General features: G+C 26.4%; 4 protein-coding genes across 4 annotated transcripts in view; 3 read left to right on the top strand and 1 right to left on the bottom strand.

Annotated features, from left to right (window-relative positions):
* Positions 1–2709, top strand: part of Phum_PHUM014910 (cAMP-dependent protein kinase catalytic subunit, putative) — a gene marked incomplete at both ends in the record, with an annotated part of 33940 nt that extends 31231 nt beyond the window's left edge. The window contains 7 exons of the mRNA XM_002422756.1: positions 251–470; positions 567–708; positions 826–1101; positions 1375–1537; positions 1642–1810; positions 1887–2131; positions 2530–2709. Of these exons, the coding sequence (XP_002422801.1) occupies positions 251–470; positions 567–708; positions 826–1101; positions 1375–1537; positions 1642–1810; positions 1887–2131; positions 2530–2709 (1395 nt within the window). The remainder of the gene's footprint in view (positions 1–250; positions 471–566; positions 709–825; positions 1102–1374; positions 1538–1641; positions 1811–1886; positions 2132–2529) is intronic.
* A 4067-nt stretch (positions 2710–6776) lies between these two features.
* Phum_PHUM014900 (uncharacterized protein) lies at positions 6777–9391 on the bottom strand (the record flags this gene model as incomplete). Its single annotated transcript, XM_002422755.1, has 9 exons — positions 6777–7066; positions 7150–7305; positions 7397–7592; positions 7810–8256; positions 8332–8461; positions 8539–8720; positions 8798–8986; positions 9065–9244; positions 9338–9391. The coding sequence occupies 9 exons, from the start codon at positions 9389–9391 to the stop codon at positions 6777–6779; spliced, it is 1824 nt and encodes a 607-aa protein (XP_002422800.1).
* Positions 9392–9808: 417 nt separating this feature from the next.
* Phum_PHUM014890 (Skeletal muscle and kidney-enriched inositol phosphatase, putative) lies at positions 9809–12608 on the top strand (the record flags this gene model as incomplete). The annotated part of the gene is made up of 6 exons (XM_002422754.1): positions 9809–9822; positions 10429–10621; positions 11267–11586; positions 11678–11902; positions 11980–12268; positions 12363–12608. The coding sequence occupies 6 exons, from the start codon at positions 9809–9811 to the stop codon at positions 12606–12608; spliced, it is 1287 nt and encodes a 428-aa protein (XP_002422799.1).
* Positions 12609–14332: 1724 nt separating this feature from the next.
* The window catches only part of Phum_PHUM014780 (Tumor suppressor candidate, putative), a gene marked incomplete at both ends in the record, with an annotated part of 2004 nt that continues 730 nt past the window's right edge, over positions 14333–15606 (top strand). The window contains 5 exons of the mRNA XM_002422753.1: positions 14333–14440; positions 14528–14606; positions 14765–15025; positions 15104–15338; positions 15440–15576. Coding sequence (XP_002422798.1) covers positions 14333–14440; positions 14528–14606; positions 14765–15025; positions 15104–15338; positions 15440–15576 — 820 coding nt within the window. The remainder of the gene's footprint in view (positions 14441–14527; positions 14607–14764; positions 15026–15103; positions 15339–15439; positions 15577–15606) is intronic.

The raw sequence follows: 15606 nt of genomic DNA, 5'->3' as shown, positions 1-15606 counted from the left end.
TTTTTTCCCTCCCCCTCTCCACCTCCACCTCCACCTTCTCTCTCTCTCTCTCACTCACTCTTTATCTATCTCTCTCTCCGTAAAATGGATTTAAATAAAAATGTAAAAAACGCAAAAAAAAAAAAAAGGAGAAAAAAAAAAGATGAACGCGCCTATAACTGCCTTTAAATCTTCAACAAAAAAAAAAATTTTACCTTTTTATTTTCTATTGTATTTTTTTTTATAAATTTTTTCGTTATTTTATTTACAGGGAGAAACTTTAGCATTAAACGAACGTATCATGTTGTCCCTCGTGAGCACGGGCATCGATTGTCCTTTTATTGTTTGCATGACCTACGCCTTCCACACGCCTGACAAATTGTTTTTCATATTAGATCTCATGAATGGCGGAGATCTTCATTATCATTTGTCGCAACACGGAGTTTTTAACGAGCCGGAAATGAAATTTTACGCCGCCGAAGTCATTTTAGGTTCCGTAAAAAAAAAAAAAAAATACAAACACAAATCAGGAATATTATGATGATTGCCTTTTTTTTTAAATCGAAAACGTTAAACATTTTTTTCAGGTTTGGAACACATGCATCGAAGGTATATAGTATATAGAGATTTAAAACCAGCGAATATATTATTAGACGAACATGGACACGTTCGGATTTCAGACCTCGGTTTAGCCTGTGATTTTTCCAAAAAGAAACCTCATGCGAGCGTGTGAGTATATTCGGGGGATGCGTGTGCGTGTGCGTGACAATAATGTCACCATGTTTCTTTGAAAATTACATTCGTTCGATTTGATAAAAAAAAATTAATTTTTCATTTTAAATTCAGCGGAACTCATGGATACATGGCGCCTGAAGTTCTATCGAAAGGAACTGCATACGATTCATCAGCCGATTGGTTTTCCTTCGGTTGCATGCTTTATAAATTACTTAAAGGTCACAGTCCTTTTAGACAACATAAAACGAAAGACAAACACGAAATTGATAGAATGACTCTGACGATGAACGTCGAACTTCCAGAATCGTTTTCTAGGGATCTTAGAAGTTTGCTAGAAGGTTTACTTCAAAGAGATGTTGATAAAAGACTGGGATGTAAAGGAAACGGGTAAGTAATTTTTTTTAGATTACCAATCAATCAATCAATCAATGATTTCATTCAGTTTTTTTTTTTTTTTTTTTTATAATCGATTAATTAAAAAAAAAAAAGTTCTCATCACCTTTAAAAATAACCTTCATTAATTATACGATTATCCTTTTTCTCGTTTTAAAAAAAAAAATTATTTATTTATTAAAATTTGTTGTCGATTGGTTATTGTAATTAGCGATTTTTTTTTATTATTTTAAATATTATTATTATTAATAATAATAATAATTTCAGAGCTGACGAAGTTAAAGAGCATTCATTTTTTAACGGTATCGATTGGCAGCAAGTTTATTTACAAAAATATACTCCTCCTTTGATACCACCAAGAGGAGAAGTTAATGCGGCAGATGCTTTTGATATCGGTTCGTTCGACGAAGAGGATACAAAAGGGATCAAGGTATATAATTTAATAATAAAATGGCGGTTTTTGAAAATTTGACTCAATAATTAATCATTCAATGTGTGTATATATATATTAATATATATTTTTTTTTCGAATAGTTAACCGAAGCCGATCAAGATTTGTATAAAAATTTTCCATTGGTTATATCGGAGAGGTGGCAGGGAGAAGTTGCCGAGACTGTTTTTGAAACGATTAATCAGGAAGCAGATAAAGCCGAGCAAAAGAAAAAAGCAAAACAAAAGCTCAAATTTGACGCGGATGAAAAAGGTTTTTAAAATTTTTAAAAAATTTTTTTTTGTCATTCAAGTCATGAAACATTAATTAATTGTTGTTGGTATAACAGAATCGGATTGCATTCTTCACGGATATATAAAAAAATTAGGAGGTCCTTTTGCATCCGCTTGGCAAACACGATATGCAAAATTGTACCCCAACAGATTAGAGCTTCATCCGGAATCGGGTAACACAAAACCCGAACTCATATTCATGGATCAAATCGAAGATGTTAGCCCGGATATGGTTCAAGTGAAAAGTGAGCAATGCATCGTCGTAAGAACGAAAATAGGAAAAGTCGTTTTAACGAATCCGGTGAGTGGGGGGGGGGGGGCAACAAACAAAAAATTGTTTTTTTTTTTTTTTTTTTTCTCCTCCTACATTTCACGATCATTTCATTTCCGTTGTCCGTCGTCGTCCGCGCGTTACTTTCGTTTTTAAAACATCCGTTCGTTATATTAAATGAATTAAAATCGCCAAGGGTTAAAAAGAAAAAAAAAAAAAAACTTTACGACAGATGAAAATTAGTTACGCATGTCAAAGATCAAAAGATTTCAAAGAAAGGGTTTCCCACAAATATTTTTCTATAAATTACCCTTTTTTTTTTTTTTTTCTCTCCATCATGTGATGTTGTCAGGACGGAAAAGCGGTTTTTAAAAAAGAAAATTTTTGGATTAATAAACGTTTTTTTTTTTCTCTCTTTCTCTCACAAGGACGAAATCGGTCTCAAAGAATGGGCTTTATCGTTAAGATCGGCTCATAAACGTTCTCTAGAACTATTAGGAAGCATGGCAAAAAAGGCTGGTAAAATATATGGAACCGATGAAAAACAAGGAAACAATAAAAACATGACGATGATATCAACGGGCACCAGGAACACAAATGGAAATTAATAAAGAAAGTAAAAAAAAAATTAAAAGAAAAAAGAAAAGAAAAGAAAAGGAAAATCGAAAGCTTTACTTAACTAGTCTCTTTTAATTAAATCATTTTCGTTTAGGTAAGTAAATAAGTAAAAGTTTATTACGAAATGATGACGTCACTTTCATAAAAAAAAATAGGTTGTCCGATTTATGTATCTGCCCACTCTCCCTCCCTCCCTCTCTTAAACGGAATCCAGTATTATTATTATTATTATTATTTAGGACGGACCAGGTGAATTTTTAAATGTATAATAACAACCAAAATAACAATAATATATTTATAATATTAATAATAATAATAAATATGTCGGTATTTGTTTTTATGTGTGATTGCGTACGATTGAATTTAATAGATTGTTGTTTGTTTGTACTGATGGCAATGAAACAGAATAACCGTTATGTTTTTCAAAAAAAAAATTTTTTTTTACCGGTCAAAACCGTGGTCGTGGCCGTAATGGTAGTGGTAGTGGTAGTGTTGGAATTTCCAAAAATGGGCGGCCGATTTGAAATTTTTTTTTTTTTTTTTTTTTGGGGGGGGTTTATCATATCAATAAAAGGGGGAAAAAATTTGTTTTAATTAAAGTTATTCTGTCGAAATTGTTAATCGGCGTATTAAGGTAGCTATATTGTTAGCAAGTTAGTTTATAAAAAAAAAAAAAAAAAAAATGATTTATATTATATTCGTTATATTTGTAATCGATTGTAGGTTGAATGTTTTTTTTTTTTTAAACTCTCTCTATGATTACAAGTGAACCGGAATTTTAAATATATTATATATATATATATACACGTACGTACTTGTAAGATTAATGGAAGACTCCATTTTGAATTTTTTTAAATAAAAAAAAAAAAAAGGCGCGCTTGTTTGTTAATGTCTGTTTGCCAAAGGAAAAATCGGTTCGCTTGATTGTAAAAAAAAAAAAAAAATATATCTTTTGTTAGCCGTAAAATTCTTCTGCTGGTTTTTTTTTTTTTTTTAATTATTTTTTGCAATAATAATAATAATATGTCCTAGTCAAACGATTTGTATAAACGATGCATTGTAATTTGTTTAATCAGGGGGAAGGGGGGGGGGGAATGTGTGAAAATTTTCTCAGACAATCACATTGGTTGTATATGTTATATATATATGTATATGTATATATACATATGACGCATAAACTCAGGTATGCGCGTGCATGTACGAGTGCATATATATATATATATATATATATATATATATATATATATAAATACATATATTTATATTTGTAATTGTTTATTATAATAAAAAGAAAAAAAACAGAAAAAAAAAAATTTAGTTTCCGACCAATTGCGTCGTGCAATCGCCCGTAAACTAATGAGATTTTTTTTTTTCTATTGCGAAAACCGCTCGTTTGTTTTTTTTTTTTTATTATTATTATTATTATTAATTTTTTTCTCGTTAATTAATTTTAAATTTTTCGAAAGAAAAATGCGCATACACCCAAACACACCCCCTTTTCTATCCCCTCGGTCGAAAGGGAATTTAAGGTGGAGAAAGGGGCGTATTTATAATTTTTTTACTCTTTCTTTCAAAAGGAAATTGGTTTTTATTCAATCCGGAAATCCCTTTTTTGACCATTATGAGGAAAAACAAAAAATATGTATATGTAGGGGTTGATGGAGGGGGAGGGGTAGGGGGTGGGTGTAGGAACGAGGAAAGTTTTTTGTTCGAGTTTTATTATTCCGGTGGAATAATTTTTTAACGCGTTGATAAAAATTTTCAAATTCTTTACACTAATCCGTTCTGATGTATGTATCTATGTATGTATGTATTTTATTATTTTGTAAAATAATAACATTTCAGTATTACTATTATTATTATCGTTATTATCATTATTTATTTATTAATTAATTAATTATACATATTAATTGGGTTAATGTATTAGCTTTATTTTACGCATCTCTTGCCTTTATTATGTAAAAATAAGATTTTTCTTTATTTTTTTTTTTTTTTTTTTTTTAGTTTTTAATTACGAATTATATTCCTGATATTTAAAAAAAAATTACTGGGTAATAATAATAATAATAATAGTGATGATAATAATAATAAATGATATGTTTAAAACCAGTCGGCATTTTGTGACGTGAATGAATTTTCAAATAAGCTTATTTTACGAAAAATTTCCAACAATAGTCATATATAAATAATTTAAAAAATTTAATTACGGTAATGATTACGGTATACGGAATCCCCCCACACCCCACCCCTCCCACTCCACCCCTCGCCTAGCGTGGCCTTAGCTATAACATTATCATTATTATTATTTTTTTTTCCATTCTGAAGAATTTTCAATCAGAACGGTTTGGTGGGATAGAACAACAAAAAAAAATTTTTTTTTCTTTTTTTTGTTCTGTTAATTTTGGGTTTATTTATTATTATTATTATTATTATTATTACTTTCGAAGCGGTTTATGAAGCGCGAATGTGGGCGTTTAATTAAAAAAAAAAAACAAAACAAAAAAAAAATAATAATAATAAAATCAGTGGCCGATATATATATATATATATATATATATATATATATATATACTAATGTATTTGTAAATTAGTATTAATGTAACAATTTTATATGTTAATAATAATAATAGTAATAATAATAATAATAATAATAATAATAATAATAATAATGTATGCTTATAAGGTAAATAAAATGATTGATTGCGTGCGTGCGTGTGAGAAAGAGAGAAAGAAAGAGAGTGTGTGTGTGTGTGTGTGAAAGAGTGTTCGAAAAAAAAGTAAATCAATTACGGTAATTATTAGGTATTTATTACAAAATAATAATAATAATAATAAATGAACCGAATGCGTGAAATGAATGAATTAAATGTATGAAAATAATAATAATAATTATATCCGAATAAAAATAAAATTTTCGTTTTTTTTTTAATTAATAAAAAAAAAATTGTATAGTAAATTTCCAATTAAAAAAAAAAAGTAAATTACAAAACATGTATTTATTATTATTATTATTATAACTATTTATTATTTATTTAAATTTATTAAAATTTTTTTTAAAAATAATAATATTAATAATTTACACGTTATATTAAAATATATTATAATATATATATATATATATATTAAAATGAATCATCATTGAAATAATTAAATTAAAAGGAAAACCGTTGAAAAGCAATAAGTTAATTTTTTTTTTTTATTATTATTATCATTATCGTCAATCGTCACGCAAAATTTTTTTTAAAGAAAACAACAACAACAAACCCAAACAAACAAAATTTATATATATAAAATATTATAATTGTTTACGTGTGAGAATGTATCGTTTAAATGTTTTATATAAATGTAAGAAGAATGTTATTTATATATTTGCTTTATATTGAAAATGGTGGGTAACTACTACTACTACTACTACTACTAATTAGAATATAAGTAATTATAAATAATAATAATAATAATAAATAAATAAATTAGAATTGACTTTTATATTATTTATATTTAATTTTTAATAGATCTGTATACACATAATAATAATAATAATAATAATTACTTATAGAAAATTTACATTTATTATTATATATATATATATATATTTAAAAATTCATTCATTGTATAAATAAATAAATAAATGAAAAAAAAAAAAAATAATAATAAGTAAATAAATGAGTCTTTTTGGTATTATTTGAAACGTTTTAAATTGGAAAAAAATAAAATAAGGAGGAGGAAAAGGAGGAAGAAGGAAGGGGAGGAAAGTTTTTGATCGTTTGAATATTTATTATTATTATTATTATTATCATCGTGAGAACGAACGTGAAAGATTTGTTAATTTTTTTTTTTAAATATCAAAAAAATTCCTGTCGTTGGTTTTGTGGTTTTCTTTTTCCTTTTGTTTTTTTTTTTTTTTTTTTTGAATTTGTTAATGGGGGGAAAAAAAAGAAAAAAAATTATTTCTCACAGTTAATCACATCCGATACAATTATTATTATTATTATTTAATTAAAATATACAATACTATATTTATTAGTAATAAAAAAATAATAATAATATATAAAAGAAATTACAAATCTCTTAGTGATTTTAATATATTTTCTAATCTTTTATCCAATTTCAATCGTTTTAATTTATATTCTAGAGTTTCAAAATCGGCTCTTTCGATTTCATATCTCGGATCTTTCGATTGATTTGGCATATTTTTAAAATATTTCGGTCCTAAAATCCTTTCGCAAATGGCACAAATACCGGTAAAAGTTCGAAAATTTAATTTTTCATCGTTTTTCCAACCGATTAAATTTTGAAAATTTTCTATTATTTCATTCGTCATACTCCTACCCATAATTTTTTCCAAACCTTGTATAACGTTCTATTTATTTGAAAAAAAAAAAAAAATATAATAAAATTAATTATGTACATATTCACATAAGTAAATGAACGAGTTAAATTTACCTTTCCTAATAATATTCTTTCATTATCTTCTTCTTGTTCGTCTTCTGTTGTTTCTTTACATAAATTAAATACGTGATTATAAAGTAAAAGTCTCGATTGAGATGGAAACGAATAATTTTGTAAATAATTCAAAGGTGTCATGTCTAAAATGGGTGTAAATTAACATTTAAAACTTTTATTATGAGAAAAGGTATTATTATTTTGTCTCTTTGTCGATGTCGAAGGACAGTTTACCATTTAATAATCTACTATCCATTGGCAATTCAAATCTGGCACAACGTCTTGTGAAAACTCTTGGAATGGATAACCAATTTTCCGAATTTTTTATAGATAAATGAAAATCTTTTTTGAGTTGTTTTATTTCTTCTCCCTGTTGATTATATTTTACCTTTGATTTGTGATGTAAAGCTTCTTCCAAAGCTTTTCTTCTCTGAAAATATATACAAATAATTTTTCTCAAATGTTTTTGTTGTCGTTTTTCAACAGTAAAAAAACCTCGAATATGATACTGAATTTTAACCAGTAAGAGTTTTAATTTTTTAAAACAAGGTCAAAGTTTAAAACAATACCTTTTCTTTCTTTCTTTTGGTTAAAATTTTTTATTAATGTTTATGACAATAAGGTTATGTTACATAATTTGATCTTACGTTAAAATTAAGTTCGGAATCGACAACTTCTTGATCTAACTGTCTTTGAAGTTGTTTTAAAATATCTTTTGATAAAAATGATTTTTTATTTTCATCTATTTCAACATCTTCTTTTACTATCGTTGGTATTATTTCTTCCACGATATTTTCAGATGTTTTTTCATCTCCCGAAAATGAATGTCTCGAACTGCTATTCATCGAATCGCTACCTATTGCCGATACTTGAGTTTCGTTTGGATCTGGTATTCCTTTGAATTCTTTTTCACCTTCTTTTCCTCTTTCTTTCAATGTTTTTTTTCCTTTTCTTTTTTTACCTCTTCTTTTAACTATCACATCATCGCTCGATGTGCTATCCGTACTTTTATTATGAGTTTTGCTTAGTTTTTTTTCCTTTTCTGTTATTAAAACGCTTCGAGTGGGACTTGAACTAGTTACGGAATCTTGAACCTTGCAAAAACAAAAAAAAATCACGTGATTCATTTAAAATGTAGGATTTTTTTAAAATTCGTGGTGAATGATTACCTTCGAATCGGAACCTTTCGAATTTTGAGTTTTTAAACTGGAAGCTGTCGTGGAGGAAACAATCGATTTTTTTCTTGGCGTTTTTTTCTTCTTTGTTTGTACGGGACTTTGGCTCGAGGGTGTACCTGGTCTAAAGTATGAAATAAATAAGATTTGTACTTTAAATAAAATTTTATTGAGTAAACGTGAAATTCTATAAATAAATACCTGGAAATATTTTCATCCGGTATGTTACCCGTATCATTATTATTATCAAAACTTAAATCTCTTTGCAAATGAACCGTATCCTGACTATGACTTCGTCTAAGATCCAACACCAAAAGTGTTTTTTCTTTTGTTGGAATGAAAGATGTCGGATCTGGTGTAAGACATCGTCGATTTTTAACGTTCTACACATAAAATAGTTTAAAGATACAAAATAAAAAATTGTTGTTATGTTACAGCAGCCATTGAATTGTAGACTCACCGGTGAAATTTTATTGTTTGGTGTTGAAGTTAAACATTTTTCATTTGTTTCTTCGAAATTGTACGAAGAATCTTTTAAAACATTTTCATCGTAAATGCTTTTACTAAATTCCGATGAAATTAATTCTTTTCTTTGTGATTTCAATGCATCTTTTTCTTCTAAATCTATCAACGATTTTCCTTCTGTTGCCTGCGATATACGAATAGTCGTTAATCTTTTGGGAATTTTTTTTTTTTTAAATTTTCTTACAGTAAAAATTTAACAAACCCATGCATCTTTAGCTTTTTGAACAATGGCTTTGGCTTCGAAATCTGTTGGATGATTACATAAAATAGAGCAACCGTATGGAAAAGGATTATATATTCCAGCAAATGGCCTGAGAGCAAATGAAACAGGTACGGCAAGCAGAGGCAGTTCGAATGTTTTTTTTCTTACACAGTAATGTTTCTACGAAAACAAATATAATAATAATTAATATTAATTATTTACCAAACAGTAAAACTACATTTTAATAACAATTCAATTTTATTAATTCAAAACCTGAGAAACTTTTTTTGAACTTGGCAACAGACCAGTCTTACTTGTTACCGACATTTTTAAAACGCTATTCGAAATTCAAAATTGTTTACTCGTCGTCAAGGCAACGTCAACTCGTCATGACGTCATTAAATAATTTAAGATGGAGTATCATGTTTGAAAACAAAACGTTAAACTGGTATTTAGATAGAATGGTTTAGTGAGTTATGAAGGTCATGGTTGGTTTTCTATTAAAATCTGTTTTTCGCGCTACGAAATATTATAATATTATTTTTACACGTACCAATTAATGTTTATTATTAATCGTTCCAATTTATTTCGTTTAATTTTTTTTTAAAATCAGACATTTTACATAATCAGAAAGTCGATAGTTATATTAAATTACATATTAAAAAAAAAAAAAATAAATTTTCGCAGTATTATGTCACAATTTTTACTTAACTAAAAAACTCTTAACAAAGTTTATTTCAATTCATGGATTCATTAAGGTAATCATTAATTTTTTTGAAAATTAAATTTTTTTTATTCTACTTTGGTTATCTGATAATATTGGTTTTATCTAATTAACTCCCCATTGTTCTTTATCAGAGGAATTAAAAGTTAGCTTACCTCAAGCTATTTATGACCTAAATTATAAAGCCAAATGTGTCATGGAGATTATGTTTTACTTATTATTTTTTGCAACATTGGATTAATATTTTGAATTTTAATAAAAAAAATAAATATCATTGTGAATACTATTTATATAAATAAAATTTACTTATTACATTTTTATTCATTATTTTAGAATAATGATACTCTTTTAATTTTTTTTTGTTTTTCGATATTCCTATTTAATGAAATATTATTTCTATATATCTGTATTAATTATATATAGTATTTCAAAATGTCGATAGATTATTTTTTTCCCCAAATAACTTTATTCATTTACATTATCATAAAACTTAATTGAGTAGAAATCATTTATTTTAAAATAATAAAATTTATTAAAGCTCATTTATGCTTTTGTGATGCAAGGGAATGAAATATGTTATTAAATAAATGTAAAAAAATAAGATTTATCGCTTATACACATGTATTTTTATTTTTGATAGAATTTACATTGTGTCGTACAATGTTGCCTGTAAACCACCAGAAGAAAATCTCGAAGAACTTTTGGGTTTTGAAAAATCAGAAGAAAACCTTCCAGATTTTTATATTGTAGGTCTTCAAGAAGTCAAAGCCCAATTATACAATATAGTACTCGATGCCTTGTTAGATGATCCATGGACAATTGCATTTAAGCAAGTAACTTGTTTTTTCTTATCGATTACTCTTTTACTAATACTTATTCGATTTACAATAAAAGTATTAGTTTTAAATTTTATTTTTTAGTAAATTTAAAGCCATAAATACATAATAAAAAGATTTTTTATAAATACTTGATGAGTAACAACCAAAAAGTTGTATTTTTAAATGTTTACCATAGTATGACATCCATTAATCAATCGATTTCAAAAACAAGCTTTAGTTTCTTACAAAAAAAATTATTGATAAGAACAATTAATGGACACAAATATTTAAACATTAAATTTTTTATCTTCTCTTTTTTCTTTTCAATAAAATAATATTTACATAAACATTTTTTTTTATTTACAAATTGTTTTTAGTGTAGGAGTAAAATATAATATTTGAATATTTCTATTAATTTTTTTTCTACGTCACAAACGACCTTCAAGACTCTAAAAAAAATAATAATAATAATAATAAAATTTTTTTTTTAATGTAGTTTTTTTTTTTAAATAATTAATGATTTGAGACAGTTTAAATTTATTATGATTTATTTATAAATATAATGAATTTTAAATTAGAAAAGGATAAAAATTACGGCTCCGTCCTCATCGTTTCTTTACTTTATTTATTATGTATTTTGTTTTTTGTTTTAGAATGAAGTTGAAATCGAAAAATTACATAAAATTAAAAACTGTTCGACTCCAGGGTTTAATTTTAAGCATATATTCAAAAAAAAATCATTTACTTAACGTGAGAGATATAGAAATGCAATACATAAAAACGGGTCTCGGTGGATTTTGGGGCAATAAAGGTGGAGTTGCCATAAGAATGAACGTTTATGGAGTTTCCGTATGTGTCGTAAATACGCATTTGACACCACACGATCAAAATTTACAAGCCAGAATAGATGATTACAACCAGATAATCAATACTATGAATTTTGTTCGTCAAAAAGAAACGACTTCGATATTATTTCACGAGTAAAATCCTAACAATAATTTATATTTAAATATTAATTTGTTTATTTTGTTGTAAAACGATCGATGAAAACGTTAATTTTATTTTTATCAGTTACGTGTTCTGGTTGGGAGACCACAATTTTAGAATAGACGAAGCAATTAGCCATGAAGAAATATTAGATAAAATCAAAGCGAAAAAATTGGATTGGTTAAAAAATGTCGATCAATTGACGAGCGTGAGGAGAAACGGTCAAGCATTTAGCGAATTGATAGAAGAACCTTTTAATTTTCCTCCGACGTATAAATATATATTTAAAACATGCGAATATGATCCCAAGTGAGTTGAATTCCCCGTGGATTTAATTATTCGTTGCGTAATTATTTATTTATTGTTCTGTTTGTTGTTGTTTACAGACGACGACCTGCTTGGACCGACAGAATTTTATACAAAGTAAATGCAAACGCTTATGAAAACATTACTCTAAGCGCGAATATGATATCTTACAAAAGTTTTCCCAATTACTTAGTCAGCGATCATAAACCTATTGCCGGTGAATTTATTTTTAAAGTTTTCAGCGATTATTCCGATCGTACAATTGAATTTAATCCGGTGAAAACTTGGTACATAAACGAAGAAAATATCGTTCATTTCACAGCCGAAGATATACGAATCTCAGATTGGGACTGGATCGGTGTCTATAAAGTAATTTTTTGTTCCAACCATCATCATCATCAATTATATATTTGTTTATTATGGAGCCAAAGTAAAACTTTTAATAAATTTAAATTGTTTTCAGCATAATTTTTGCGCACTCGATGACTATGTTTCATTCGTTTACGTCAACACAGTGTCTACAACCGCAAGCGAAGGATTAAATTTAAATAGCATGAGAAGAAAAGAAATCAAATTTCCCGATGGAATGGTTAGAACGGAAGGAAAATATTGTTTGATATACATGACGGCGGATTCTGGTAGCGTTTTAGGAATCAGTTTACCATTCGAAGCTAAATTTAAACCCGGTAAGCAATTTTACGAATGCTAAGAAAAAAAAAAAAATTATCCATCAATCGGTAGCCATTTTCAAACAAAATCTGCTGTTGAATTATTCAAATTTTTATTATATAAAATTTTGTATTTATGTCAGTTAAAAAGTATTCTTCGAGTACTTTTTTATCTTACATGTTTTTTTTTTTTTTTTTTTTTGGTACTTTAATAAATAAACCATAATATTTTTTTTTGACAAAATCATTTATCGTTATATTTATTTATATTTTTATTAGAATCTTAATTTTATTATAAAAATGTGTTCGATGTGTTTTATACTTGTCAATAGAAAAAGGTTCAAAATTTTGTTTTTTTAGGTCTTACAGACCGATTACTAAGCGGAGTAGACAATAGTGAAACAATGCCTGGGTTCCGTTCGCCAAGACGTTCGCCAGCTCGAATTAATGCTAACACTATCAGTTCTGCGAGTAAAGAAATTGCAAAAGCATTTATTAATCAACAATAGAAATTACTTTTAATTTATTTCAGTACTAATAATGCCAAGCTTTATATTTTTTTTTTTTTTTTTTTAAATTTTTACATAAGCAAATAACATAGTATGAAAAACACGCAAAATTTATTTTCATGCCTGATTATATTAAATTGGGTTTTTGAATTATCAAAGGGAAAAAACACTAAATTAGCTTTAATCTTTATTTAATTATTAAATTGCAATTTTGTGCATTTATGTAATTATATTTATAGATATAATTATATATAATGTATATATGTATATATATATATATATATATATATATATATATATATTTATATATATTTATTTTTATACTTTATATAATTCTTAAATGTAGTACAACAACTTAAATAACATAGGTCAGTATTTAAAATATTAAATCCCTAGTATTGTATTAAAAAAAATTTATTATTGTTGCTTATTATATATATTGTTAAAATTTATTATCCAGGTGATAATAATAATAATTTTATGTTTAATTATATCAAATAATAAAAAGGCTACACCTGAAAAATTGACTTGAATTTATTGGTATTGACCTTCAACTAGTTTTTCAATATTGAAGTTAAGATATGAAGAATTATCTCCAAAACAAAAAAATATGCTTGACATATATTATTATTACATCTACTGATACAATTGTTAAAAATTGGTTGACTTTAAAAAATTTTTGAAGCTTCGTGTATATATAAAGGAATTTAATTTTTTTCAAATCATTATTCTCACAGTTTTCTAAGTGTTAACAACTCATACTTGGTCTTACAAGTTATTATTTGAAAAAAATCTATATAAAGTCGTAACAAAAAAGTGTATAGTGCATACATCATCAAGTGATCAGCAAAAATTAATCATTTGAGTGCTTAATATTATATATTTTTTTCACTAATTTTTAAAAAAGCAATCATGTTTTCTGGTTTGATGTTATTGTTTAATTTAAAGTGTTTAAATTGGAAAATAAAAAAATTTTTCAAAAAAACCACGTCTAGTTTCAAAGGCAAATGCTGCGGTCAAAAAAGTTCTAGATCAAAATGGAATATTTTCAATAGTTTTAGAAGAAAAACCACTACTCAAAACAATAATAAATGCTGTCAAAATAAAAATTTGACAAATAAACAAGATGGCGGGAAAAAAAAATAACAAGAAACAATGCCCGTGGCAATAATAAACATTAATTGACACTACTGCCACGGTCATTTACGAAATATTAGTTTAGTTACCGGTAGTTAGTTTTATACATATGATATCGAATGGAAAATAATTCTCAATATTATGAAGGATGTGGAAAAGAAGGGCCAATCCGATGTATATTTTTATGCGAATTTCATCCAATTGCAGGCCCGAAAATAACATGTCAGGTTAGATTTCTTTTTATATATAATTTAAAATTATTTTTTTATTCAGTAATGGTTTTTAGCATAAGTTTTTTCAATTTAAATATTTAGGTGCCTGAAAATTATATATCGAAAGATACATTTGACACTGTTAGTGTTTATATAATACCAAAAGCTCAATTACAAAGAAGTACTATTACAGTGTGAGTGAAATAATTTTACATCATATGAGAATAGTTAATATTAATTATTTTTATAAAAGCAAAAATACACTAAAGCGCGATTGTACTAATGATGCATTTTATTTTTTATTTTATTTTAGAACCCTTCATGACAAAAAAATTTTAGGCTTACCTGTTAAAATAGATGATAAAAAATATGCTAGAAATGCATTTTATTTTAATTTATGTTTTGTTTGTGATGCATGGGCTAGAACTGTTCATTATGAGCCATTGCTTAAAAAGTTATCTGATTATTTAATCGGAATGGAATTAGAAAGTAAATTTTTGTCACTTCAAGATGAAGATGAAAATGAAAAAAAAAAATTATCGAAAATGTTGAGTCAAGTTATTGAAGATTTAAATTCAACAAAAATGTGCACATTAACAGGTTCTTGGATATTTTTATTATTTAAAAAATTTTTGAATTCTTCATAAAATTTCATCGATAAATACTTTAAAATTTTAGAAGGTGTCACAACAACTCATTTAAAAGTTGTCAGAGTCAATGCTGATCCTATGCCTGTTCACGATCATCAAGTTCCCATATTTGTTGAAAATCGTGGTGAATTTTTCGAAGAACAATGGGATCTTACAACACAACAAGTTCTTCCTTTTATCGATGGTTTTAATCACATTTCAAAAATTGCTGCCAAAGCTGATGTTGAAAACAATTTGGTTAAATCATGTGTTCAAAATTTAGTGTGAGTCAGTAATTAAAAAAAAAAAAAAAAAAAATTTCAACAGGTTTTTGTACATGGACAAATTTAAATATGAAAAAGTTTTTTTTTTTTTGTTTTTTCAGTTATTATGGAGTAGTGAGTCTTATTCCTATTTTTCAATACTCAAACGTTTATGCAGGAACTCCAAAATTAAGAAAATTAGCAAATGATTTAGATTTTCAAAATGAATGCATTGAATATGTATCAAAATCTGCTAGGTGTCCTCCAAATTTCAAAGATGTATTTGTAT

Source organism: Pediculus humanus, genomic scaffold (genome assembly GCF_000006295.1).
Source record: "Pediculus humanus corporis 1103172107371 genomic scaffold, whole genome shotgun sequence".
Lineage (NCBI taxonomy): Eukaryota > Metazoa > Arthropoda > Insecta > Psocodea > Pediculidae > Pediculus > Pediculus humanus.
The sequence above is the reverse complement of the archived record's forward strand: the minus strand, read 5'-3'. Positions and strand labels throughout refer to the sequence as shown.